This window comes from Theropithecus gelada, chromosome 2 (genome assembly GCF_003255815.1).
Source record: "Theropithecus gelada isolate Dixy chromosome 2, Tgel_1.0, whole genome shotgun sequence".
Lineage (NCBI taxonomy): Eukaryota > Metazoa > Chordata > Mammalia > Primates > Cercopithecidae > Theropithecus > Theropithecus gelada.
This window is the reverse complement of record NC_037669.1, coordinates 77,898,353-77,925,958: the sequence shown is the minus strand read 5'-3', so window position 1 is coordinate 77,925,958 and position 27,606 is coordinate 77,898,353. Positions and strand designations below refer to the sequence as shown.

The 27,606-nt window shown below is 44.4% G+C and overlaps 1 protein-coding gene across 2 annotated transcripts in view; it reads left to right on the top strand.

Annotated features, from left to right (window-relative positions):
* Positions 1–27,606, top strand: part of PTPRG (protein tyrosine phosphatase, receptor type G) — a 757,314-nt gene that overhangs the window by 658,138 nt on the left and 71,570 nt on the right. For both annotated transcript variants that reach the window (XM_025375409.1, XM_025375408.1), the window contains exons 11-13: positions 2,319–2,368; positions 3,950–4,727; positions 19,615–19,747. In XM_025375409.1, coding sequence (XP_025231194.1) covers positions 2,319–2,368; positions 3,950–4,727; positions 19,615–19,747 — 961 coding nt within the window. The remainder of the gene's footprint in view (positions 1–2,318; positions 2,369–3,949; positions 4,728–19,614; positions 19,748–27,606) is intronic.

Below are 27,606 nucleotides of genomic sequence, written 5' to 3'. Positions count from 1 at the left end.
ATATTTAGGCTGGGTGAGACCCCCGTTATTTGCTTTCTTTGCTGCCTTATTTGACCTGGGACCTAAAGGGTTATTTTATTTAGATGGGTCTATTCCTCACATTTGTCTCTACACACATATGACTTTCCAACTATGCAAAATGGATATATCATCAGGTCAAGGTTGCAAACTCCAGCGCCCATGGGGCCAGGCAGGGGGCATGTACACATGAGGGGAGTGCCGTCAGTGGGAAATCGGAGACCATGTGGCCACCTAAAGGGGGTGATAGACACTCAGTCCCAGCTGAAAGGTGCCCTGCTGGAAGATGAGCCTAGTTTTGCCATTATTGTGAGTTTTCCGATAAGCAAGAGATTGAGAGCTTTAGAGAAAGCTACCATCTACAATTTTGGTGGCAAATTCTGTTTTGTTTTGTTTTGTCTTTATAAAAGTTTGCAGGCCAAACAAAAATATATGTGGGTCACTTGCCATTTCTAGTTTTGGTAAATATCATAGGTACAAGTGTTGTTATTTTGGTAATTAGCATTTTCACTAATCTCTCAGTGTATGTAGGAAGCAGCTTTTCAGTTTACATAGCACTTTTGGTTTTTGAAAGAACCACATAGAAGCAGTTTGACGAAGTTTTTTTAAAAGTCGTGTTGTTTAGCATTATTTGCAGAAGCCAAAAGGTGAAAGCAACCCAAGTGTGCATTGACTGATGCAGGCATAAACAAAACGTGCTATATACATACAATGGAATATTATTCACCCTCAAAAACGAAGGGCATTCTGACACATGCTGCAAGGTGGATCAAGCTTGAGGATGTTACGCTGAGTAAAATAAGTGAGACACAAAAGGACAAATATGTATGATTCCACTTATATGAAGTATCCAGAGCAGTCAGATTCATAGAGAAAGTACCGTGGTGGTTGCCAGAGTTGGGGGAAGGAAGAAACAGGTTCTTTAATGCAGATAGAGTTTCCGTTTTGCAAGATGACAAAGTTCTGGAGAGGGATAGAAGTAATGGTTATACAACTGTGTGAACAACCTTAACACTACTCAACCATACACTTAAACATGGTTAAGATAGTAATTTTTTTTAATTTAATTTTTATTTATTTATTTATTTGTTTTTGAGATGAAGTCTTGCTCTGTCGCCAGGCTGGAGTGCAGTGGCACTATCTCGGCTCACTGCAACCTCCGCCTCCCAGGTTCAAGCGATTGCCTCAGCCTCCCAAGTAACTGGGACTACAGGTGCGCGCTACCACGCCTGGCTAATTTTTTGTATTTTAGTAGAGATGAGGTTTCACCATGTTGGCCAGGATGGTCTCGATCTCCTGACCTCGTGATCTGCCCACCTCGGCCTCCCAAAGTGCTGGGATTACAGGCCTGAGCCACTGTGCCTGGCCATTTTTTTTTAAATTTTAAGATGATAAATTCTGTCATGTATTTTACCATAATCTTAAAAAATTGTTTTCTAAGTTATATTGTTTAATAACACATAGGAGAACAGAGCTACAGGAAGAAATAAACACCAACAAGGGTAATGTATGGTTAATATAAAATCATTGGACCATTTAAAACAATTGGCAGTAGCTTACAGGATTTTAAAATATAGGTAGGAATAGAAATATAACAGTACACAAAAGGTAAGGTGAGCAAATAGAATTAAATTAGTATACAGTTCTTACATTTTTAACAAGTGGTGAAAGTACCAATTTAAAGTAAACAGTAATAAGTTAAGGATGGATAATTAGAATCACAAAAAGGATAAGAAATCATGACCAAAAAGATAGTAGAGGAGGAACAATGGTGTAATACGATAATTTAAATCAAGTTCAGATACAGGTAAAACTGACAGAGTCCAAATAGTGGCTAGCTTTGGGGGTAGAGGTGGATATTAACTAGATGCCAACACAGGTACACCTTTTCTCCAGCAAAGCACTGGCGAATGTCTTTATCTTACTATGGGGAGTGGTTACACAGGTGTTTACATATGTAAAATTCATTTAAGTATACACCTGTATCTTATGCATTTTACTAAATTTTTACCTCAATAAAACAGAAAACAATAAAAATTGAAAAATGATTTTTTAACTAATAGCTTAAGACAGGGGTCAGCATGCTACTATCCACAAACCAAATCTAGCTCGCTGCATGTTTTTGTATGACTCATAAGCCAAGAAGGGTTTTACATTTTTGAATGGTTGGAAAAAATCTACAGAATAGTATTTTGACATGTGAAAATTATATGTAATTCAGATTTGTGTTCATGAGGAATGTCTTGTTAGAGCCACAAAAAAAAGTTTCATTGCTTAAATGTAATTTCTTTGTTTCTCAGCTAATACCACTCGAATATTCCAAGGGACCAGAATAGTGAAAACAGGAGTGGTAAGTAGAGAATGGGAAATTGATTTGTCGTGGCTGTTAATTTGCTTGCAGTTAAAACTGTCACCACGAGGTGGCAGTATAATGTTGTTAAACTGCTCAATGTAAAGCGGTTATGGTAGAGAAAAAATTACATTATTCACTTTTTATAATTCAATACCTTACAAGCTGTGCAACAGTGTTAGGTGGTTATATTGTATAATTTTGTGAAGGTAAAAATTCTTCATATTTTTAGTAACGATTTGTGGGATCAGACAATGCAGGACCATAAAGGGGTTAAATCTGTTCCAACCCTTTCATTTGACATATACTCAAATTCAGAGGTTGTCATTTGCCTAAAGTTATATGGATCTGAAAATTTCTGGAACCAGAATTAATATCTTAGTTTCCCCAGCTCTGGCTGGTATAATGAATAATTAAAATACTAATCACAGCCGTGGTGATAATAATAATAACCTAAAATTCACTAAACTCTTCCTGGGTTTCAGGCACAGATTATTTTATTTACTTCTCCAGGCAGCCCACAAGGTCAGTGTTACTGTTATTCCCGTTTTACAGATTAGGAAACCGAGGCTCAGTGAGTTAAAGTAATGCGTCCAGCATCACCCAGAAGGCAAGCTAAAATTAGACTAATAGCTCAGAGCAGCACTTCTTGTTTTCCTGAGATACCTTATGTGAGTCAAACCCCCAGATTTGAGCCCCAATTTAGTATGGTGCTAAGAACGAGCCGAGTCTTGGACCCAGGCAGCCCTGCATTTGTGCCTTCTTAACATCTCTGTGTCTCCGTTTCCTAACCTGCAAAATGGGGTGATGATCATGCCTGCCTCCAGAGTAGCATGGGAAGCCCTGGCGCACAGTTGGCATTTGTTAATTGGAATTCTTGTTATTGTTGTTGATGTTGTCATCTGTATGGGCTCAGATTTTCCCATGGATAAACTTAGAAGCTGAAAGGTACAGTGACTCTGCAGTGCCCAACATGGAGATGCAGAGATGTCAACCAGTGCCCAGAGCATACAGTGCAGAGCATGGCTCCTGCCTCTGACCCTGTCATTGCAGACCTGGGTAGGCTGCTTTCCCTCCTTGTCCACCTACTTCCTCACTGGGAGACAGTGGGGTTGGACTGGATCACCCAGCATCTTTCTAGACCTAGAGCTGAGTATCTCCTCAAGTGTCGGTGATATACATAAAATCAAAGGTCTTCTGCCTCTCATCACCCCAAGAACAGATGGACATCTGATTTTTCCAATTCATGACTTCTTTGTTGTATAAGTCAGCTTTAACACTACTTACTTTTTTTGGCACTCAGCTTCATCTTGGGTAGTAGCAGTGAAAAGCTGAGTCTGATTCACTAGTTATGCTTTTTCACATGTTCACAGTTATTATAAAACCATTAAAATAAAAGTTGATTACCCATGGACCACCTAATGTCAACTTTATGCCATACATTGGAAAACTCCATAGCATAGATGAGTCAAATCCTCAGAGGATGACAACCAGGGCCTCATTCCCAATCTTAATTACTGATGCTTCTCTGCTTTTTCTTCTTTTGCCTCTTTTCCACCCTTGCCGGGTGATCCTTCCCAGCCTACAGCGTCTCCTGCCTCTTCAGCCGACATGGCCCCCATCAGCTCGGGGTCTTCTACCTGGACGTCCTCTGGCATCCCGTTCTCATTTGTTTCCATGGCAACTGGGATGGGCCCCTCCTCCAGCGGCAGCCAGGCCACAGTGGCCTCGGTGGTCACCAGCACGCTCCTCGCCGGCCTGGGGTTTGGCGGTGGTGGCATCTCCTCTTTCCCCAGCACCGTGTGGCCCACACGCCTCCCGACAGCCGCCTCAGCCAGCAAGCAGGCGGCTAGGCCAGTCCTCGCCACTACAGAGGCCTTGGCTTCTCCAGGGCCAGATGGTGATTCATCACCAACCAAGGACAGCGAGGGCACGGAGGAAGGAGAGAAGGATGAGAAAAGTGAGAGTGAGGATGGGGAGCGGGAGCACGAGGAGGATGGAGAGAAGGACTCCGAAAAGAAGGAGAAGAGTGGGGTGACCCACGCTGCCGAGGAGCGGAACCAGACGGAGCCCAGCCCCACACCCTCATCTCCCAACAGGACTGCCGAGGGGGGACATCATACTATACCTGGGCATGAGCAGGACCACACTGCCATCCCCACAGACCAGACAGGTGGAAGGAGGGATGCCGGCCCAGGCCCGGACCCCGATGCGGTCACCTCCACCCAAGTGCCCCCCACCGCCACAGAGGAGCAGTATGCAGGGAGTGATCCCAAGAGGCCCGAAATGCCATCTAAAAAGCCTGTGTCCCGTGGGGACCGATTTTCTGAAGACAGCAGATTTATCACTGTTAATCCAGGTAAGTGACGCAGGTCCTCTTTGAGGGTTTCTGCTGCTGTGAACAGTCATACCGTTTTCACAAAATCGAGAGTAGAAGGTGAAAGCTTCAGAAAGTACTTAATATTCTTAGAATCACGTATGTCTATCATAGAAAAGGTGCGCACGTGTGAATGTGTGAATGTGTGTCCCTGTTTTACTCCAAAAGCCTACTGTCTTATGCTGGAGAAAGTCTTTCTTTGATGTTTGTTTTCTTGCCTCAGAATAACTCCAGGGACTTCAACCAGGCAATGATATAAATGAATTTAAAAAGCCATCGATCTTAAGACGTTTATTAAGATTTCATTCCATATTCATTATATAATGTATCTATAAATGGCTAGTTTGGTGCCAGGGACTGGGCAGGGTGCTGTCCCAGGGGAGCCTGGTCCCTGACTAGAAAGTTTAAAGGGGAAGGCAGACAGATGACAGACAGCAGCTAGCTGGAGCGCGTGCCCGGAAGTTAGGTAACAGGAACGTTAGAAAGCCAGCAAGCTAGATGGTGATTAATCGGCAAGCTAGATGGTTAACGGGCAAGCTAGATGGTTAACTGGCAACCTGGAAAACTAGCTAACTGAAGTTTTCAATTGTGAAATGGTAATAGAAGAAATAAACAGGATGCTGTCCAAGAGAATTACGGAGAGGATAGGGACCTACCCTAACTAAGAAAGGCCACTGTGGAGAAGTGACATGTTCATGGAAATCTACAGAATGAAAGGCTTCAGCTTGGGGAGAGCCCATGGTCCTTGCCCAAGAAATACAGCCCTCTCTCCCCAGAGCTCCCATTGCTGTGGGAATGAGCCAGTGTATAGACGGTGAGGCCAGGGCATGAGATCCTCATCTTACCCCTCCTGGTGGCAATTCTGTTGCTCTGTCATATGCTCAAATCTTAATGAACCATCCTGATAGTTTCTGCAAGGGAGCCATAAGCATGAGGAGTTGTTATTGTTGTGAGGGCTTTTCTTAATAAGAAATTCTTCATTTTGCCAGACTACAAGATGTTTAGCAACAATTTTTTTTGCGTCTAAGCTGTTGTGGAGTTATAAGAGTGCAAAAAAAAAGCAACTGGTAAATATTTATTTGCTTTTGCACTTGTAAACATTAAAATTCATCTAAAGCTGAGATCTCGTATGTTAAGATACAACTTAGAATAAATTTTCATGTTTTGAATTACTTTCCTCTTAAAGCTAGTATGAACTAATTTTTTGAAGTGGAGGTCTCCTGTGGGTATTGCTCACTTTTGCTGTGATTTGGGGAAAGGTGCAGAGTAGCCTTTTGTGGAACTGAGTGAAGGAAATATGGGGCCACTTGGGAAGCTGTTTCTGTATGAACAGTGACATTCCCTCTAGGAATTACTTTGAAAAAGTTGAATTTCTTGCATTTGAAGATACTGAAGAAACATGTATGGAATGCCCACTGTATAAGAGGCACCAAGCTAGGCTTTGGGAGTAGAACACAGGTCAACACAGACTTCTGTTCTCTTGGGGTTTGCGTTCTGGTAGGGGAGCTTGAGAATATGCCAGTAAACAAATACATACCCTGAAGTAGCCTTAACTGCTGCGGTTGGGGAGCGGAGGGACAGTGTAGTTTTGAGTGGTCAAGGATGACCTCTGAGCAGAGATCCAAGTGGTAAGAAGGAGCTAGCCATGCAAAGATCCAGGGAGGGGAATTCTGAGCTGCAGGAACAGCAGGTCCACAGACCCTACAGTGGGGAATTAATTTGGATTAGTTGAGGAGCTATCAGGCCAGTGTGGTTAAACCAGGGAGAGTGAGGGGGAGAGAAGGAGATGGATTTAGAGATTGATGGAGGTGCTCTGGAAAGGTACTCGTTGACCACGCTGAGGATTTCGTTCAACTAGAAATGAGCCACCAGTGGTAGATTTCGGCTGCAGCATTACTTGATTGATTTTTTGAAAGACCACTCAGGCCTCTGCGTGGAGATGATATAGGAAGGCAGGAATGGATGAAAGGAGCCCATTTAGGAGGCAGTAGTAATGGTGGCTTGGACCAGTGTGTTTTCTACAAAGACAGGTGGTGGACTTGGAATTGATTTTCAAGCTTGAGTGTTCAGCCTCTGGACTATGGACTCTGGCAAAGTAGCATTCTCAGCCTGCTCCTCTTAAATATTTGTTTGACCACATTCCTGAAAAATATGGCTGCTGAGAGTTTAGGCTGGGAGTATTTACAGTTTGAGAGATGGGAGAGAGGCAGGGACTGGGACCGCCCCAGGTAAGTAGAAATGAGTTCTTGCCATTGGAGTCAGGTTCCAGATTCCAGAGACAGGGGAGAAGAAACGGATGGTAAACTTTGGGGGCTCCCTACTCCAGGTATGAGGTGTGTTGGTCCTCAGCTTCCACCCTACAGAAATCTGAGAACATCTACAATCATGGCAGAGTGGCTTTGGGAGTCAGATCAACCCAGTCGGCTCTGTCCCTTATTCACTCGGGGTCCTCAGGTAAGTCTCAGTCCCATGTACTCATTTGCCAAATGGAGCTAATGATCATGCTTAATGCTGAAGGTGGTGTGGTTGTGGAGACCCCCTCACTGTCACTGACAAATAAGAGCTGTCAGCAGCCCAGTTGCCACACAATGATGGTGACTGTGAGGAGGCCCCCCATAGCCCTTTCCTTTGCTCTCGTCTGTGGACATTAAAGCTATTGGTCCCCAAGTAGCTGCCATTAAAAATGACCTCCAGATGGCCGGGTGCCGTGGCTCACTCCTGTAGTCCCAGGACTTTAGGAGGCCAAAGAGGGTGGATCGCTTAAATCCAGAAGTTCATGATCAGCCTGGGCAACATGGTGAAACTGCGTCTCTAGAAAAAATACAACAATTAGTAAGGCATAGTGGCTTATGCCTGTAGTCCAGCCACTCAGGAGGCTGAGGTGGGAGATCACTTGAGCCTAGAAGGCAGAGGATGCAGTGAGAGGATCATGCCACTGCACTGCAGCCTGGATGACAGAGCAAGACTGTCTCCAAAAAAAAATTTAAAAAAAGACCTCCTCCTGAAACTCAACACTGGTAAATCAGAGCTTTCCCTTATCACCTTCAGCTCAGTAAGAAGGTCCGCTTCTTCTGAAAGCTAAAAAACCTTCCTTCAGAACTTCAAGCAATTCAAATCTAAAAATGGTGGTGATGATTGTTTAAGCCAGAGATCAGCAAACTTTGTCAGCTAAGGGCCAGAGAGTAAATATTTTTCAGTTTTGCAGGCCACAGGTCTCTGTTGCAGCTACTTAATTCTGCCTTGTAGCACAAAAGCCACCATAGACAATACACAGCTGACAGGATGTGATAGTATTTCAATTAAAACTTTGTTTGCAGAAACAGGCAGTTGGTCTGATATGGTCCACAATCTGTCATTTGCCAATCCCTGGTTTACACAGAAGTATGCATGTGCCTGTCGATTAGTAAAGGATGTGAGTGACCTGAGGGTAAAACAAGCAAACCCATCAGTCAATGATCCTTAAGGTCTTGCTTCACTTCCATTCACCTTGTCCTTTGTTCTGTCTGCCTTCTCCAGTATGGTATTTATTTTTTAATGAAATCACCATCATTTTAATGTTAGTGATTTATTTTTAAGGACTTTGTGTGTACATTTGCTTTAAATCTGTTCCACATTTATTTTTTCTTCATATTAAGAAAAAACAATTTCTTTAATCAATACCTGGTCTCTGAAAAGAGTGATAATGTGTAAAGTTACGCACTGTTATATTTTTATGAGTGTCTCCAAAAGGCTTGTTTAAATTCCTTTGGTGTTTCATAACATCTTTTTAAGTCCTGTGAGTACTGGCTTTAATATATTATCTCCCAGGGAAGAAGAAGGGGATCCTTCTATAGAAGAAGTGGCAAACCCAGACACCTACAGAAACCAGTTAATACTGATGAGAAACAAGGACCAGGTGTTAGACATTAGGGAGTGGTAAGGACCACAGCATATTAAAGAGCACATGACCTTTCTAAAGAGGGCCAACTCACTCAGCTCCCACAGATTACTGCCAGTGAGAATGCCTAATGAGCCAGAAATCCAGGTTTTTGTGCCGAACCACCCAACTTTCAAGTAAGCTCAAATTTTTAAAACAGTTTCTCCTTTTAAAAAATGTAGGCCAAACTAAACCCATCCCTGGGCCAGGTAGGAACCGCTGGTGCTCAACCTGTACTATAGTGTTGATTGCCAGAGTTTCAACTTCCCTGGAAGCCTTTCAGAAGGCTTGAAGGCTTACGTGTACTCCCTCCCTCTCACCAGGCTTTTTTCTAGCGTTTCTTTAGTGCAAAGCCCTCAGCTGGATGTCTGCTACATGGAAATCCAGCATGTGGTCCCACCCTCAGGAGCCACAGCCTGAACCCAGAAGCCAGTTGATGCAATGAAATGTTCTTGGGGGCACTGTGCAGTACAGCATACCCTACAAACACATTTCAGAGTGGGCATCATCTACAAATTCATCATTTCGTGCTGGGATTTTCCATTTTTGTTTCCTTAAATTAGGGAAACTTTTTTCAGATTGAATCTTGCTCAGAACCCCAGTGTGTGAACACTCACTGCTGAAGGTTTACTAACTGCCTCTTCTGGCTCAGCCCTGAGTCAGGTGCCAAGGGGACAGTCCACTTCAGGGGTCGGCATACCACAGCCAGCAGGCCACATCCATCCCCTGGCCTGCATTTGCACGGCCCATGAGCTAAGAATGGACACAGTTGGGCAGTGGCTCTGGGCTGCTGTTCTGCTTTGAGACAGAGTGGAGGGTGCAAAGCTGCAGCCACTCTGCTCCTTTGGGCAAACCATGAGGCGCCTCTTTGGAACTCTCAAGCACTAAGGAACCCAATGTGAAAACCTTTAATTACAGAAATAATAACAGCATCACCAGTGAACATTTGTGCTAGCTCTGCCTGTGCAGAAGGCCAGCTGAGTATGTCACTGATCCTAGAGTACTCCCATGAATGTCATGCTTTGTTGCCATCATGCCAGTGAGGGAAGGAGGCTCAGATGAAGGAACGTGCCCAGAGCCACACGGCCCATGGCAAGACAAAGCCCAAACATGGGCTCTGACTCTATAGTCCCGGGGGATCCTCCCCACGTGGTGCTGGCTTTGGCACTGGTTCCCAGAATTAGCAATGCCAGATGATTTCAGATGCAGTATTAATTATTAAGTGAATATTTTAATGTGTGCTTTTAAAAAGAGACCAACTTCCATTTGTGACAGTGGTTCTCAACCGGAGGCAATTCTGTCCTTCTCCCTAGGAATATTTGGGAGCATCTGGAGACATTTTTAGTTGTCATAACTGGCACTGGGGTGCTACTTGGTGTCTCGTGGGTAGAGGCCAGGGCTGTTGCTAAACGTCATATGGTGCACAGGACAGCTCCACAACAAGGAACCATCTGGTCAAAATGTCATTAATACCAAGGCCGAGAACCCCTGATTTATAGTATTCATGTAAAGTTTCCTTTTTGAAGAAGTTTACTTGAGGACAAATAGAGTAGTAATTTAAAGACAAAGTACCAGTACAGGTTCATGCAGATTGGGCAGAAATCATGACTGCAGTACCCAGCTGTCTAGGGATTGGGAGCAGTACAGCATGCTTTATTTAAAATTAGTTGTATCAGGCACTTGTACGGACTATCAGAAGTAGTTTTCAGCCAGGGCTAGTTTTGCTGATCAGGTTTCTTTCTAGAGAAGTGTTTTCTTTATAATTCTGCCCACCCCCGTCCTGATCTGTCATCTTCCTGGCATGTCCACGGGAATGAGCTCAGGGTAGGCTGAAGGTGTTATTCAGCTGCCAGTATGGTTTAGTTTCTTCTCAGAAAGTATCTGGGTCCTTGGAGTTTCTATTGCCCACTGAACGATCTTTGAATTAAGACAGATGGTAAATCTCATGGTATGGAAAACCAGACCCCACTAAGAACAGTTAGATTTCCAGAGAGGTTGGAGTCAAGAATTCAGGTTGCAGCAGGTGGCATAGTTGGTGTAAGATTGGTGTACAGCTTCTGTCTGTGACTGATTTCAAAACCACGTACTTTTGCAATCAACTGTCAGTGGTGGCCGTCTGGTAGGTTAGGACTTGCCATCTTTTAGGGGCTTGGAATTAAATTAGGATTTATCAAATGCCTCCCCACTTTCCCAACAACTAATTGAAATAGAGATGACAGACCATCATTTTGATTGTTTGAGTCTAGTGAATTAAGCTCTGCGTGAAATGGTAAGGGAGCACTTATTCACAGGAACTCTTGGCAGTGATATAAATGGAAACGAATGATGCTCTAATCCTGCCCACACGTGTTAACACAGAGCCAGTGTCCTGTTGCAGGAGAACATATTTATTTGTAACTGATGAACAATCATTTCTCTGCAGCAGTGGTTTGGGTAACGTCAGGGCTCCAGAAAAATAAAAGGCCAATTTTGTGGCCCTGTAAAAATAGCAGCCACCTTATCATTTCACACCCGTTAGAATGGTTTCTATCAAAAATATAGAAAATAAGTGTTGGCAGAAATGTGGAAAGAAGGGAACCCTTTGTGCACTGTTGGTGGGAATGTAAAATGTGCAGCCACTGTGGAAAATAGTATGATAGTTCCTTAAAAAAGTAAAAACAGAATTATCATATGATTTAGCAATTCTACTTCTGGGTATACAGTTGACCCTTGAAAAACAGTCTTGAACTGCTTGTATCCACTTATACATGAGTTTTCATCTGTTTCTGCCACCCCTGAGAGAGGAAGACCAACCCCTCCTCATTCTCCCCTCATCAGCCTGCTCAAAGTGAAGATGATGGGAATGAAGACCTTTATGATGACCCACTTCCACTTAATGAATAGTAAATATAAATATTTTCTCTTCCTTACGATTTTCTTTATAGCATTTTCTTTTTTCTAGCTTGCCTTATTGTAAGAATATAGCATATAATACAAATAATGTACAAATATGTGTTAATTGACTATTTATGTTACTGGTGAGGCTTCCGGTCAACAGTAGGCTATTAGCAGGAAAGTTTTTGGAGACTCAAAAGTTATACATGAATTTCTGACTATTCAGGGATTAGCACCCCTAACACTTATGTTGTTGATGGGTTAACTCTATGGCCAAAGGATTGAAAGCAGGATCTCAAAGAGATATTTGTAGACCCATGTTCATGGCAACATCATCGACAATAGCCAAGAGGTGGAAGCACCCCAAGTGTTCATCAGTGGGTGAATGGATAAAATGTGGCATAGAGTACATACAGTGAAATAACTGTTCAGCCTTTAAAAGGAATGAAATCCTGTCACATGCTACAGCATGGATGAACCTTGAGGACATTATGCTAAGTGCAATGAGCTAGTCACAAAAAGACAAATTCCGCCTATCTAAGATACCTAGCATAGTCAAACTCAAAGAAACAAAGGAGAATGGTGGTTGCCAGAGGCTGATGAAAGGGGAAATGGGGAGTTTAATGGATCTAGAGTTTCTGTTTTGCAAGAGGAAAAAGTTCTGGAGATCAGTTGCACAACAGTGTGAATATACTCAACATCACTGAATGGGACACTTAGAAATGGTTAAGATGGTAAATTTTGTGTTATGTGTTTTTTACCACTTTTTTTTTTTAAGCAGCCACCTTAATTCACAGATGTTGGGAGGTTTTTAATGAGTGGTATGGTGCAGAACAAATATGGTGAAATTCCCCACGATGGAAACAGGCTATCAATTTATGAGTATGCAGATCGTCCTTCTCTTTATCTTCCTTGCAAATTAAAGAATCTTGCTCTTCCCTACTCCTGATAGAGGCCTCTTGGATCCAAGCTAGTTTTAGTCTTGACACCAGAGGGGTTCTTGTCCTGTAGCAGAAGTTGAGCCCTTACTGGAGGGTAGGAGGCATTTCAGATGGGTCCATCTGATGTATTGCTGCCGGTAGCATTTATAGTACATTGTACTCCGTTTTTATTTGCTTCTACTGGGATGAGAGCCAAGCCAGTAAAAGGCAAACAGCATTAATTCAGTGATGACATATGCCACTGAAAACTGTTTTTCTTTTCTTTTTTTTTTTTTCTTTTTTTTAAAAAGCAGAATGGAGGCACTTTACTCAGATTCTGCTGGGTGCTGAAATAAAGACAGAAAGAAAGAAAGGCTGTGGGGAGGTTGTTAACCTTACCTTCCTCCTGCATATGCTCAGAGAGGGTTCATTAGCATTTTGCTCCAAGTTTCACGGGGAAGACATTTCGGGAGCAGGCTCATTCTTTGAGTCTGGGCTCTAGCTGGCCTCATATCACCCTCTGAGTAGCTGTTCACCTGCACATCACATCCACTGGGGGAGTACTGGGTATCAGTGGATACTCCTTTCCTCATTGTCATCTTCTACACAGATCCAAATGCACTGAGAATGGACTATGTTATATGGGCAGAGCAACAGCATGGTTAGTTTCTAATTGGCCTAAAAATAAAATCTCTTCAAAAATAAACAGAATTGGAGAAAGCTGCTTTGTACAGAAAGAGCCTCTTCTCTTGAGCCAGGTTAGTGGTATCAGGATCGTGGTAAGTTTATTAAACCATGATTTTTACTTTTGATTTTGAGGCCTTTTTAAAAAACCTGAGTTAGTGTTGTTCTGCAGACTCACTGGGTCAGAGTGCCATCTTGCAAACTGAAACTAGGCTGGCCAGAGTGAGCTGGCAGTGGGAATTGGGGTGAGGAAAGCTGGTCCGGTGTGACATTAGGGAGTAGTGACGACTGTGGCAAACCAGTGAGACATACCCTGTCAGAAGGGAGTGTGCTGCTTGATTCCAACTGACGTTTGCCATGTAGGAGTTCAGGCTTTTGTTGCCAACCTTGAACATTTCCAGTGGAAGCTACCATTGCTGATTTTTATCTGAATTTCTTTGCTTATTAAATGTTGGTAGCTACCTCCCAATTAAAAAATAATTACTGGGAAGGGGTGTCAAACCAGAGTTGCCAGTTCATAACCCATGTCAGGCAGGAATCGAAGGGCTAGTCCTTCTGGGAAAACTACATCATCTGGATGAACCAGAGATGGAGGTGAGGACGAGCTCTGTTAACGCAGAGGTCCTGCCCTTATCTTGGTGTCACAATTTAGGCATCATGGAAGGAAGCAAACCCCCAGTAACTGGGCAGCTCAGTTCTGTTGGACCCTTCAGGAGGCAGCTAGGTCACCAGCAAAGCTCTGCATAAAAGTGTACTGCTCCTGACAGATGGGAGTGTCTAGTGTTACTATACTGTCAGCATTGTTGCTTGGCTCCATTGAAGGAAAGAAAAGAATGAACATTTCTTGGGCAAAAGAAAAGAATGAACATTTCTTGGGCATCTCCTCTGTGTCAGGCACTGTGCTTGGTGCCTGACTGATCCAGAGCAGCTTCGTGAGCAGGCAGCCTGTGCACTCACACAGGCCCTGTGCTCAGAAGAGCCTATGCTTGCCTTCATACTCTCTCATACTCTACTGTCACCTTCTCAAACCTCTTTAATAACTTTTGAATGGGCCCCATGATTTCATTTTGCATTTGGTCCTGTAAGTTATGTAGCCATAACTTACAGTCTGTTTTCACACAGACAATCTTTTTTCATCCTCAGGACTCCCGAGAGGTGAGTGTTATCATTTGTCTCCCTTTGATACAGGAGTGAACAGACACTCAGAGATGGGCAGTCATTTACCCAAAGCCACACAGCTGGAAAGGCCTAAGTCAGAATTTGTACTCAGGTCTGCCTGAGTCTGGGGTGCAGAATTGCCACCTTGCGGCATGCTGCTGTGGTTGTACTGAAAGGCCTACAGCATGTTCTGGTCTCTGGAGGCCTAGGCATGGGGAATTTTAGCCTCATGGATTGTCGGTGTCTGAGGGCCTATTATGAGATGGGTGTATACTCAGTGCCACACTTTGTGTGTTCTAGTAGTCCTGGCAGCTTGCTGTTTTATTAGGGCCACAAATTGAGTCAGGGAGCAGGACGGGTATTTCTTCTGAAGGACACAGCAAGAAGTACAGGGGCCATGCACAGTGTCTCATACCTATAATCCCAGCACTTTGAGTGGGGGCTGAGGCAGGAGGATCCCTTGAGCCCAGAAGTTTGAGACCAGCCTGGGCAACATATCAAGAAAATGTCTCTACCAAAAAAAAAAAAGGGGAAGAAAAGAAGTATGATACAGTCTAGTCTCAGGGCAAACTGAGATTCTAGCTCTTTACTAGCAATCTCATCATAGGCAGCCCTTTGTGCTGATACCCAGCACATCTGAAGCTCTGTAGGACTGCCACTTATACACTCAGATGTTACAGAGAGGAGTCAGATTCAGCAAACACCAGTGTGCACTCACCATCTCCTGCTATGGTGTGAGGGTGCTGAGGAAGAGAGTGGTGGTGGTGATGATAAGTAATGATGCTGCTGCTAGGATGGTGGCTGGTGATGGTGTTGCCGAAGTTGGGGTGGTGGTGATGACAGTAATCACAATAGTTAACATTAAACAGGTGCCAAGCAACATTCTAAGTGTTTTGTATGCAAAACTCAATCTTCATCCCACCACAATGCCGTATGCAACATTATTACTTCCATTTACAGAGGAGGAGACTGAGGCACAGCGAGGTTAGGTCAGTTGCCCAAAGTTGCAAAGCTAGTAGGAGGCAGAGCTTTGTAACTGTTCTTCCATACATAGATGGAAATCAGCCCTGCCTTTGGGGACCTAGAGTCACAAAAGAGCGATTATAATTGAGTGTGATGTGTGCAGTAAGAGTAACACAAGATGATGATGGTGGGGTGGCACTTGGCATTTGCTTGATGCCAGGCACACCTCAAGGTGCTTACATGTACCTTCTCATTGGATTCCCCAACAGTCCTATGAAGTAGGCTCTTTTAATCCTGTTTTATAGATGAAGAACTCCAGGCCCAAAGTGGTTTAAGTTACTGGCTAAAGGTTACACAGAAAATGGCAGAGCCAGGATTTGAACCTATAATCTCTGCTCTGCCCTTAAGAGATAGTGCAAACTGGCGGCTTCTGGAAGCCTCACAGAGAAGGCAGCATTTGAACCAGGATCGAAGGATCAATAAGATGAATTCTGGCATCAGGAAAGGAAAGGCACTCCCTACAGTAGGAATGGGAGGGGCAAAGACAGAGAGGTGGGACCATGGCCCAGCATGGTCACTGACTGGGTGAGTGTAGCTGGAACAGCGGGAGATGATGCTGGTTTGGGGATGGAAGGCCCTGCTCCTGAAAAGCCTTGCTTTCCCCACTCAGGGGTATCCTGAGGGCCATGAGGGGCTACTTAGGAAAGTGACAGGAGCAGATTTCACTTGATCACCTGGAGACGGAATCCAATTCTAGGTTCCTGGCACCAGGAAGACAAAGCAGTACTGTGAATTTGAAAATGAAATCAACTTTATCATGCCCCACGTGGAAATTCAGTCGCATTCTTATTTTTGCTTGGCTTTTATGTAAAAGACCCAAGCCAATGAAACTGCCTGCTGTTAGTCAAGGTCAGAGTGAAACTTGTCAGAAAAACTTCCTTAAGTCTCTCACTGACACTACAAGTTATTGCCAACCTGAGAGCTCCTCCATAGAAACTGCCATTTGGAGACTGTCCACAGTGGGATTTCAGATAGGCTCCAACCCCCTACGGGAATCCCCCCTCCAACCCTGTCCCCCGGCCAGTTATTACACACTTTCACGAAATGTTAGAGGGAGAAATGACTCCATTGTGGAAATCAAGTTTGAGGCCAGTTCTGACCTGGGCTGTGACTCAAGAGCCTTGTCTTCTGGACCTTTATTCTCTATGCTGTTGGTTCTCACTTTTTCCGGGTCCTGGACCCCTCTCAGAATCCAATGAAAACTGAACACTCACCCCGTAGAGGAGGAGAGGGGGACAGACATTATCACCAACAGAGAGATACCCCTGAGGCTTCAGGGACAATATAACATGCCATTGATCCACACAACCAGATGGTCACTCCCGAACCCCTTCCCAAGGCCAAGAAATTCTGGAGTGGTCATTTTTCACTGGTTTTAGAATGGCTGAAATATGCCAGGCTGAAATATGCCAGGCTCACGCCTATAATCCCAGCACTTTGGGAGGCTGAGGTGGAAGGATCACTTGAGGTCAGGAGTTCGAGGGCAGCTGGGCAACATGGTGAAACCTTGTCTCTACTAAAAATACAAAAATTGGTTGGGCGTGGTGGCACATGCCTGTAATTCCAGGTACTTGGAGGGCTACAGTGGGAGGATCGCTTGAGCCTGGGAGGCGGAGGTTGCAGTGAGCTGAGATCATGCACTCCAGCCTGAGTGACAGAGTGAGACCCTGTTTCAAAAAAGGAAAAAAAAAAAAAAAATGATAGAAATACCACAGAGGTGGTATTGCCAGTGATTGTTTAGGGATATAAGTGTGAGGGACTATTTTGGCCAAGAGTTCCTTTCTGTGGTTTGGGATGAATAGGACATGGAGTTTTCATTCTTTGTAGCAGCACAGGCAAGAATCCTGTTCTGTAAGGAGCGAGGAGAGGAACAAGACACTGAGAGTCCCTCCTGTACCCAAGGGCTTCCCAGAGTGGATACTGATTTTAACTGAACATGTGGCCTATAGCGTCAACCCTCCCAACATTGTTTTCCATTAACAGGACTTCCAGGTCTTTGAGATCCCCCCACCACCAGCCAGATAATTGCCTGGCTGGGCTGCCCCCTTCTGGGGGCCCCACAAAATTCTTATTTGCAACTCTGGTTTCTCTGGCCAGCCACCAGAGCTTTGCAATAAAAGCATTATGTTGATGGAGAGAAGGCATGCCTGATCTTTGTCTGCTTCAGCTTAAAACCCTGCAGTAGTATCTACTGCCCTTAGGACTAAAATCAGTTTCTTTATTTTAGCCTAAAAGGCCCTGGCTTCATCTGCCCAATTCCCCATCTGGGTCCCCTTTCCTCTCATTCTTGTACTCCCACTGATTTGATGGTCTCCGTCCAGAACACCCTTCTTCCCCAACTCTCTGCCTAACTAACTCCCCTTCATCCTTCAACACTTGCCTTCGTTGGGGAGCTCATGGAGACCTGGGCTTGGAGAGCTATTCCCCTATGGCCCCCTGTGCATCCCCTGGTGCCACATTCATTGTATTATTACTTGTAGTTGTGCCCGCCTCTCCCCATTTAAGATTCCTCCCCATGGGCACAGCAGTGCTACTGTCTGATGTACTGCTGTGTCCCCCTCCCCTTGCACCAGGCCTGTGCATAGTAGGGGCTTGGTAAGAATCTATCCTATCTAATGAAAAAATGGAGCAGGGGGTTAAGAAAATGGACAGGCACAGCTAGGAAGGCTCTTTATAAATGGCAAAGTGCTCTGCGGTGGTTTTTAATCAGAGTGTGCTGCACCTACTTGACTCTGTCTTCTTCTACCTGTGAGCTGGGGATACATCAGGTCCTGCCTGCGTCACAGGCCTGTGCCTGAAACAAAGGAGGTGGTCAACATAAAATGCATTAGAGGAAATCCAGTGAAACGCATCGTAACACACTTCTTCCTGACTCGAGAGTCTCACCTCTTTAAAAATCTGCTCCCACAGCCAATTCTTCCCTACTCAGCCTACCTTCTCTCACCTGGAAACTCAACCTGATTAGCTCTGCATTTAGTCCATCCTGCAGAGGGACACTCCGGGCTGGCTGAACGCTGGCCTCATTTTTGCAGTGCAGGAGGAATCCTTGCTGGGCTCGAGTCAGCCTGCAGCCAGTGTTAGATTTTTTTAAGGGGCTTCTCCCTGTGGTCACAGACGACCTTTGCTTTTTCGCTGCTTGCCTCTGTGCGCCTGTGCTCTTCCCAGCCCCAGCATCCCAACCGGGGCTTCATTTGGGCCACCTGGCATGTTCCAGGCATCTTCTCCACAGTGGAAGGGAAGATAGGATCTTCTGCTGAGGCTCCCGGGGACTTCTGAAGATATTCAGGGCCTGGAGAGGTGGAGGAAGGAGCTGCCTGGTTAACAGGTATTGGCTGACCAGTGAGAATCCTGAACTATTTGGCAAGCTTTCCCTGCTAACCTCTAGATTGTGGCTGCTGGTTACAGACGTGCTCTGGGAATAGGGTGTGGTATGGCTTCCTGTCTTCAGGAAAGAAAATAGGAGCTTTTGGAAGGATCTGGGGTAGGTGATAGGATCAAAGGACAAACTAGAGAAGCATTTTAGGAAAAACAGGATCTCTGGGGATCTGGATGGTAGGAGCCCGCACACAAAAGCACCTAGGTGCTCCTGCTGGGATGTGCTGTTGTTCAGTCTTAGAGTCAGTGGTGAGATTCTAGGGCAAGACGTAATTGTCCTGGCTTGAGTGCTACATCGTTGACCAGAGCAGGGAGCCGCACACTCCGATGATTGTGCCATCATGACTATATCTGTTAGGGAAAGGTGGTTTCCCAAAGCAGAATCGGGGTGTAGTTGTTCCTACAGCAAGGAGTAAGGGATGCTGAGCAGCAAAGAATAGATGGTCGTCATAGTCACAGCCAGTTCTAGTTATCCTAGTGAAACCCCACATGCCAGCCCTCCTGCCCTTGCACTAGAGAACCTGAGAGGCTCTTGGACAGCCATTCCACCCTTGCTTCTTTGCGACTTGAGCACACGTCCTCAGCACCTTCAAAGGCTCTTCTGGGTCGGTCATGTTCTTGGGGTAAGGCTGGAATGTCTGTGTCTTCTGTACGGCTGTCTAAAAACACCTTCAGCTCTATCTGTAAGTCCATATAACTGCCGATTACAGAATGCAGCCCACAGAAGAGGCCCTGTGTGGGTTGGGATGGGGCAGGAGATGGTGAGGGCTGCAGATTGCCTCTCCTGTCATGGGGCAGCCCAGAGCAAGTGGCCCAGTTCTCCAGAAACCACACAAAACTGGAACAAAACTCTGCTTCACATTCTGGCTCCCACCTCCACTAACCTCTGTTCTCTAACTGGGATGATTTCTCTTGGCAGCGGAAAAAAACACCTCTGGAATGATAAGCCGCCCTGCTCCAGGGAGGATGGAGTGGATCATCCCTCTGATTGTGGTATCAGCCTTGACCTTCGTGTGCCTCATCCTTCTCATTGCTGTGCTCGTTTACTGGAGGTAAGCCAGGCAGCACCTACAGCGTAGATATGGGGGCCAGATGCTGGCCAGGTTTTGCTCATGGGAGGGGAATCCCACGGCCTCTGCATTCAGGAAGGTGAGGTAGCTTAAGTGTTTCTGGTCTTGCCACCTGGGAGACCCTCTTGTCTCTGTTAGACAATGGCAGGGCCAGATCCACTTTGGAGGTCAAGGCACTTATGGTGAGCTTCTGGGATTTAGTACCAAAGAGGTTTTTGTTTGAGAACCAAGGAGATCCAAGTTCAAATCCCAGCTCTGCTACTTGCTAGATAGATCCAAATCCCATGTCCACTTTGAATGTTAGTTTCAGAACCAGCAAAATGAGTTAACAAGTCATAGCATTTGCAGTTTTCCTGAGATGATGCTTTACTTTGTTGTAGTCACATAACTCCTCTTTACCTTAGAATTTTTTTTCATAGTCTTTCACTGAAAATTAAATTGGGCTATAAGAAAAAATTTAGCATATTATGTGGTATTTAATACATGTAAGATTAAAATGGCAGATTGTAAGCTATCCGGACTCTCACTGCTTCCCATGGGAAGCCAGGGTGCAGCCTCTCTTTAGAAGTTGTGTTTTTTCAGCCGGACCATCTCAGCCAATTCAGCTGAGCAACTCCATCAAGCCCATTCAGTTGGCCTGGGTGCCTTCACCTCTCAGACCGATGTAGGCGGCTTCTGCCCTTCATCTGACAGGCTTCACCAGTGAGAAACAGGTGTCATATTTTCATCTCTCCCTCCCTTCTTTCCATTCACTCAATTTTGAGCCCATAATGTGTGCCAGTCTTCTAGGCACAAGTGATTTCTGAAAAAGTGAGTAAAACAGATAAGAATCCTTACTATCATGGAGCTTACATTTTAGTGGAGGAGGCAGGCAATAAACAAAGCAAATAACTAAAACATGTAATTTCTAAGATGGTGGTAACTGGATAATGGAGAAAACTAAATCTGGAAAGGGGAGGGGCCCATGGAGGCCTAGCAGGAGTGTTCAGAGTGGTCAAGGAGATGATACCTGAGCAAGGACCTAAAGGAGGAGGGAACCAAATGGGCTCCACCTGGGGCAAGTTCCAAGTAGCGGAAACAGCACATGCAAAGGCCCCGAGGCAAGGGCATGCCTGGTGTGTACCAGGAAGAGCCAGAGGTCAGTGGGGCTGAGACACGAGTACAGGGGTAAGGTGGCAGAAAAGGGTATCGGAAAGAAACAGGGTAGAGCAGGATCAGGTCATGCTGCACAGTCTTGTGGGCTGTTGTTAATGCACTGCCTTTCACTCGAAGACGAGTAGGGTTTGGTGCAGAAGAATGTTGTGATTTAACTTCAAGACTACTTGGCTGCTGTGTTGAATACAGACTGAAGAGGAGCGGGGGCAGAAACACAGACCATTGGGGAGACCACTGGACTAGTTCAAGAAGGACACAATTGTGTCTCAGATGAGGGTAGCGGTGTAGGTGGTGATAATTCATTGCGTAGACATCTATTTTGAAGGTGGGAGCAACAGAATCTGCTGGCAGATTGGGTCTGTTCCTAATTGGCTGGAACAGGAGAATAAGGAAGGAGGTCATCTCAGGTTTCCTCAGGCGTCTGACGGTAACCATAAGCCCTTTAGTGCTGCAGACCAGCAAGATTATGAAGTATGTTGTATTTTGGGGCGAGCATAGGAACACTAGACTCACCTCCATGTCATCCCTTCTCCAGGAAAAAGTGTTGTGCAAATATGTTTGAAGCCCATTGGTAAATTAGAGGCCACCTAGTGTGAGTTTAACTAATCAGGTGAGGTTAACAAGGTCAGCATGCCTGTCTCATGGCTCTGTTCAGTCAGCACTGTTTGGTTTTAGTCTCAGGCTGTCACCACAGGGGAGCAGAGAAGTCCCACAGCTGCCACAGCATAAAGAAACACCTTGTACCTGGCAATTCTAGCAAAACCCTCCGGATTGTTTCTGACCAGCCCACCTTGGATCCTCTACCCCCTCCCAAAATGGATCACTGTGACCAAGAAGGACCATGGGGCCAAACAGGCATCCATACCCAGCCGGCCAAAACATGAATATTTACTTCAAGTTTCTTATAGGGAAGGGCTGTGTCATGTAGTAAACAGCTTTAAAATCCTTCCATTCAAAATGTGTTTTCCCTTTAGAAAATGACAACTGTTTATGCTTCTGAAAAACTCAGTGAGTCCAAATGGAAAATATGAATTGAATAATATCTTAATATTTCCTGTCTGAAATGTTTTTATGATGTTTATTATACATGTATGCATATATTTCTTCAAAAGCTTCATTTAAAGTAACCAGAGCTTTAAACTTCATCCAACAGAGTCTGGACTTGAGCTTTTACCAGATTCCTAATCCCAGTAGCACAAAAAATGAGTGTGAAGAAGAAAAATCTTATAGAGCAAGGAAAGTAAAATTAAATTAGTGTTAGGATGAATGAGTTGGCTAAGCATACAGCCTAGAGGGGACAAGGACCTTTTTTCTGTCCAACTTTTTATAAATTATTAATGCAAAAGAAGGAAGCATTGGGGGGCTCACATAGAAAATTGGTAAATACAGAGGAGCCGTGTGTTTCCCTTTGGCAATGCAGTTTTTTAGCTAGAACAACAGTGCTTCTCTTCTGCCTTTTGAGGCACAGTAAGACTGGATGATTGGCAAACAGACTTGTCATAAGTAGAGCATTGAGGCAGATCAAAACCACCTGGATCATTTCTTCAGGAGGCAGGCCTGGCACCGGAAGGTTCAAACCTGCTCACTGTGGCAGCAGTTTCTACCACAACCAAGGACTGGCCCTTTGCAGTTATTCTGATTTTTGAGTGTGTTTTCTCCGAGTTGTTGATACTACAACTTAATAGGTTCATGAAATAGTGGAAAACTACACTCAAGGTCTCTGAAGTCTGTCTCTTCCAAGTCTCCCACTGTACAGTAGTGTTAGTGCTAATGTTTTGAGTGAGTCCTTTTTGAGTGCCAGGCGCTGTGCCAAGCACTCGGGTGGCACCATCTCATGTGATTCTCACAACAGAGCTGTATGGTAGGTACTATCACTGTCCTTTCTTTTTGAGCCACATTCTTTGACCAAGGAAGAGCATGAGAACTCACATTTGTTGAAAGCCTGCTGTGGGCCAAATAGTTGGCAATATCATCACCCACTGTGTTGCCCAGAACCCTTTTCTGTTGCAGTTGACAAAAATCCATTTCAAAACGCCTTAAGCTCAAGGGGAAAAAAAAAAAGTTTGATTCATGGAATTGAGAAGTTCAGGAGCATTGGGGCTGGCTGGCTTTGTAAGATGGAACATCAGGACTTAGCTGGTTTGGTCTGTGTGTTTCTCTTGCCCTCAGTCTCTGGGATCTGCTCTCTGTGTGGTCTTCTCGCTTAGGCAGGCCCTCTGCCTGTTCCACAGAGCAGCCTCTGGCCATGTTAGACTGATATGCCTCCACCCCGGTGGAAAGGGAATATTTATCCTCTAATAGTTCCACTTAAGTCCCAACATGGCATCTCTTATTATTGACTTACATCATTTATCCATACCCTGGAGTCGTTTGGTGGTCAAAAGGATGGAACACTCTTGTCAGGCCTAGGTCTTATATTTAACTCTGGAGTCTAGAAGTAGGATCAGTGTCACTGCCATCAAAACCTTGGACTGAAGCCGAACAAGGGATGGTTGTCCAAAGGACCATCAAGACCTAAAAAAGTGAGTAGAAGGTTCAGCTAGGTATTCTGTTACTTAAAAAATTATAAAGCTATTTCTATTGCATGTGCACTGGAGCCATTTTCAGCTTCCTGTTATTTATGCAATGCTTACAGAGTTCCTGCCATGCATCCTGGTGAGCCTAGAGAGTTAGAGATGAGGCCATTAGAGATGGCCCTCACAGTCTATTGGAAGAGGCAGATGAATAAATATAATAGAGTATGGGGAGTATTTGAAGAAGGGTAAATCCAAGTTGCTATAACAGCATATAGGAAGGGCTTCAGCCCAACCTGGAATGGGGGTTGAGGTCAGGGAAAGCTCCCTGGAGGACCTGGGCCAAGCTTGAAGCTCAAGCAGCGGTCAGCCAGGTGAAGAGGGTGGAAGAATGAAGCTGGGGAGGAAAAGCCTGGCCTACTGCAAGCAGATACATGTGGCTCGGTGTTGTTGGAGCAGAGTGTGGGGACAGCAAGGGCCAGATCATGAGGGCCTCATCGAAGGGAGATGTGCCATATCCTGAGGATGATGGGAAGGTATTTAAGGAGCCAAAACTGCAGGAGGGCAAGATCATAAAGAAACATTACTGTGTCTAGAGACTGTAACATGGGCCTATAGTCATGTAGCCTGGATTCTGAGCCACACTCCACCACACTGTCTTACCTGTGCAGCTGTGGAGCGTGTGTTCGTACCAGCAGTGCTGTCCTCTCTCAAGGTGTGAATTTGTTTTGGGGAGATTTTTATAAACTTATTTGGTGTATAAAGCGCAGATTTACATATATGAAAACAGCATTGTGCATTCATGGTATTAAAATTGGCACTGGGCAATTAGGGGGGAAAAGAGTCTAAAAGGGCCCCTTAGAGGAGGTGCCAATGAAAAACAGATTGAGACACACTGCCTTAGACAAAGGCTTCTCCACCAACTTCAGTTTCCTCATCTGCAAAATGTAGTTAAGAAATGGGCCACAAGTTCACGTGAGGATTCAGTGCAAGCTGTGGAACATGCTTGTCCTGGTGCCTGGCACGTGGTGCATGTGCAGGCATTAGTTGTAGTGTTATACCAGATCTGACTTTAGGGAAAAATGGAAAATATAACTTGGGTCCTGGTATGCCTCAAATGAAGTTGTTTTTTTTAATAAAGAAAATCAAATGTACAGATCTAAATGAATTTTGTCCTTTAAATGTCATCACATTGTATAGCTGTACACAGTTTCCAATATGTCCATTGCATACAACATGCTTGAAAATAACTTTTGGAATTTCTTTCTAGAGTTCATTCTTTTGAAGGATCTCAGTTGTGCAAAGTATTTATCCTAGAAATAGATAAAACTCATCTGTTTGGAGCTAAATATAGCATAAATGTAGGTTAACCAACTGAGCAGAACCACTTTGGGCCAAAAAAGGAAAGGGGTGACTATAATGTTAATGAAATTGGTTTGGGTGATGCTCCTAATAGGCCTTAAAGGCAGTTCCATAGGAGGACATTCCTAAATAACTGGGTTAAAGACATGACCCCACTCCCACCCCCAACCCCAGGAAACGACTCTGAAGCCCAGTGGCCAGCCTCATTAATTCCAGGTTGGCTGTATTAGAGTAAGCTTCATTGCTGTTGCAGCAGACATACCCCAGCACCCCAGAGGCTTAATAACACACGAAGGTTTATTTCTCACCCACATGAGGTCTGACAGGGTTGAGCAGCCGTCCTCCACTAGTGGTTTCTCTTTCTGGGACACATATCTCCCAAATTGGTGTAGCAGGGATATAGAAGTTGAGGAGGCACCGAGCTCTCAATGGCTTGGCCTAGAAGTGGAACCCTTCACTCCATTCACCACTGGCCACAGATGGTCACACAGCCCCAAGGACAGAGATGAGGTAGGGGGAACACATGGGTATTTGTTAAGAATACTGCCACAGTATTCTTAAATATTTAAACCCATTGGCATCATTGAGCTAGGTATGTTTCCTGTAAGGGAGAACTTTGGAGAGCAGTCATTAGACTGTACTTAAAATTTGGCCAAAACTAAAAACCACGAGCAGAAACCTCAGATACCTGTATGTCTGAGAGACCTCAGACATCAGTCTCATCGGGGACTATTTGAGCAGTGTTTTTATAGGCAGCAACAAGGGTCATTGGGGAGACATTTATTCTAAAATGTTTTTAGCTGAGATGTTTCAGGTAGGATGCTGTAGTTCTCCCTTGAATGTCCCTTGCAAAGGTCTGCCTTGAAGAGTGGTAGGAACCAGAATCTGTAATAACACAGAAGTTGCTATAAAACTAGGAAGAAATGTACGCAAAGTGATTTTGGACAAGGGGTAGGGTTGTGAGGCAGATAATAAAAATAAAATCAACTAACAGTTACAGCTTTAATGGGACCCTATTGTGTGCCTTATAAATATTGCAATGCATATCAACCATGCAGTGGCTCAGAGCTATTGGAAATAAGGGAAAAGAAATCAATTCAAAAGTTTTCGAAGTATGCCATTTTGGTCTTACTACTTTAAGATAGTAGTAAAACATACCTTTTGAATTGCAACAGTCAGATATTGCATTCCAAGAGCTCCCCATCCCCTGCCTTACCAAGACAAGCTGTTTATATGGCACTAATGTGCTGACATTCCTGAAAAGACTTGGAGCAGCACAGCTGCTGCCACTCAGAGAGAAGAGGAAAATTTTTGGAAGGTTTCTTTTAGATTTACATAATTTGAGGTTAATGCTGGGAGAGGGGCTATGTGCCCAGTGTCCAGTCAGTGTGCTGGGGGTACAACTTATTTATTAGTTGTGCTGTAGAATGGCATAGCTATTACAAGCTAGACATTTCTGTCTGCTTAGAATTGTGAGTATTACAAAGATATTTTTGGGTTTTTTTTTTCTGTAATCCTGAGGGATGTTGCGTAGAAGGTATTTCTGATTGCTCTGATGAGCAATATCACCCCTGAAATAGCTTTGTATATCTGAAAAGGCTTTGTATATCTAAAGGTTCTTAAGCAAAAAACCTTTTTTCTTTTTGAGATGGAGTTTCACTTTTGTCACCCAGGCTGTAGTGCAATGGCATGATCTCAGCTCACTGCACCTCTGCCTCCTGGGTTCAAGCGATTCTCCTGCCTCAGCCTCTCGCATAGCTGGGATTACAGGCACCCACCACCACGCCCAGCTAATTTTTTTATTTTTAGTAGAGATGGATTTTGCCATGTTGGCCAGGCTGGTCTCAAACTCCTGACCTCAGGTGATCCACCTGCCTCCGTCTCCCAAAGTGCTGGGATTACAGGCGTGAGCCACCACGCCTGGCCAAGCAAAGAACCTTTTATGACTATGTACCATACTAAACATGTGCTCAGCAGATTACACCTCCACCTAATTAGTATATGAATCCTGGGAAATAATTAGTATTGTTATGTTCATTTTGCAGATCAGAAAACAGAGGCTTAGTAAGATCATGTGACATACCCAAGTCACAGTGTTAATTTTTGGTGGATCGTGGATTTGAACCCCGACAATTTGATTTCATAGCCCACTGTGTTAACCAGTACGTTCTCTTGTCCAGAGGAGGAGTAGCATGCCTGGTGGCATATATTGCCCTCCACAGCCTACTTTTGTAGTGCATGTTTGTGTGTCAAAAAGACACACAAAAAGGGGGATGTCTCCGCTGCTGGACATGGTGGGAGTAAACTGGTTTGGAAGCCCAGACAGAAATCATCCTTTGTTTTGGATTTGCCAAAATCATGTGGAAGAAAACTTCAGAAACCAGTTATATTTTCAGGTGTTCTGGAAGCTGACTAGTGGTATTCACTCAGTTACATCTCCATCATTTGAGATTTTGATGTTGAATAATATAACCTATTTGGTCTGTCTCAGTCCAGCTGATCATTGCTAGTTTTCTTGATATTAAATGTTTAATATCTTATTGACCATAATTCTAGCCTAGAAAAAGACTTTCCAAAAGTATAGAGCAGCTTTACTTCTCAAATTCAGATAGGGCTGAGCTAACTTCTGATTCTGGAACAGAAAACTGGATACTCTCTAAGTGGGAATTGTAACATCTGACCCAGGTTTGTTAAAATTTGGTATGAGAAGGATTTCACACTCTGATCTGGTAGATTCACTTCAGCACATGACCGAGCCATCTGTAAATTCTGTGGTAAATCAGTCAACACCAATTTAGCCACATATGCAAA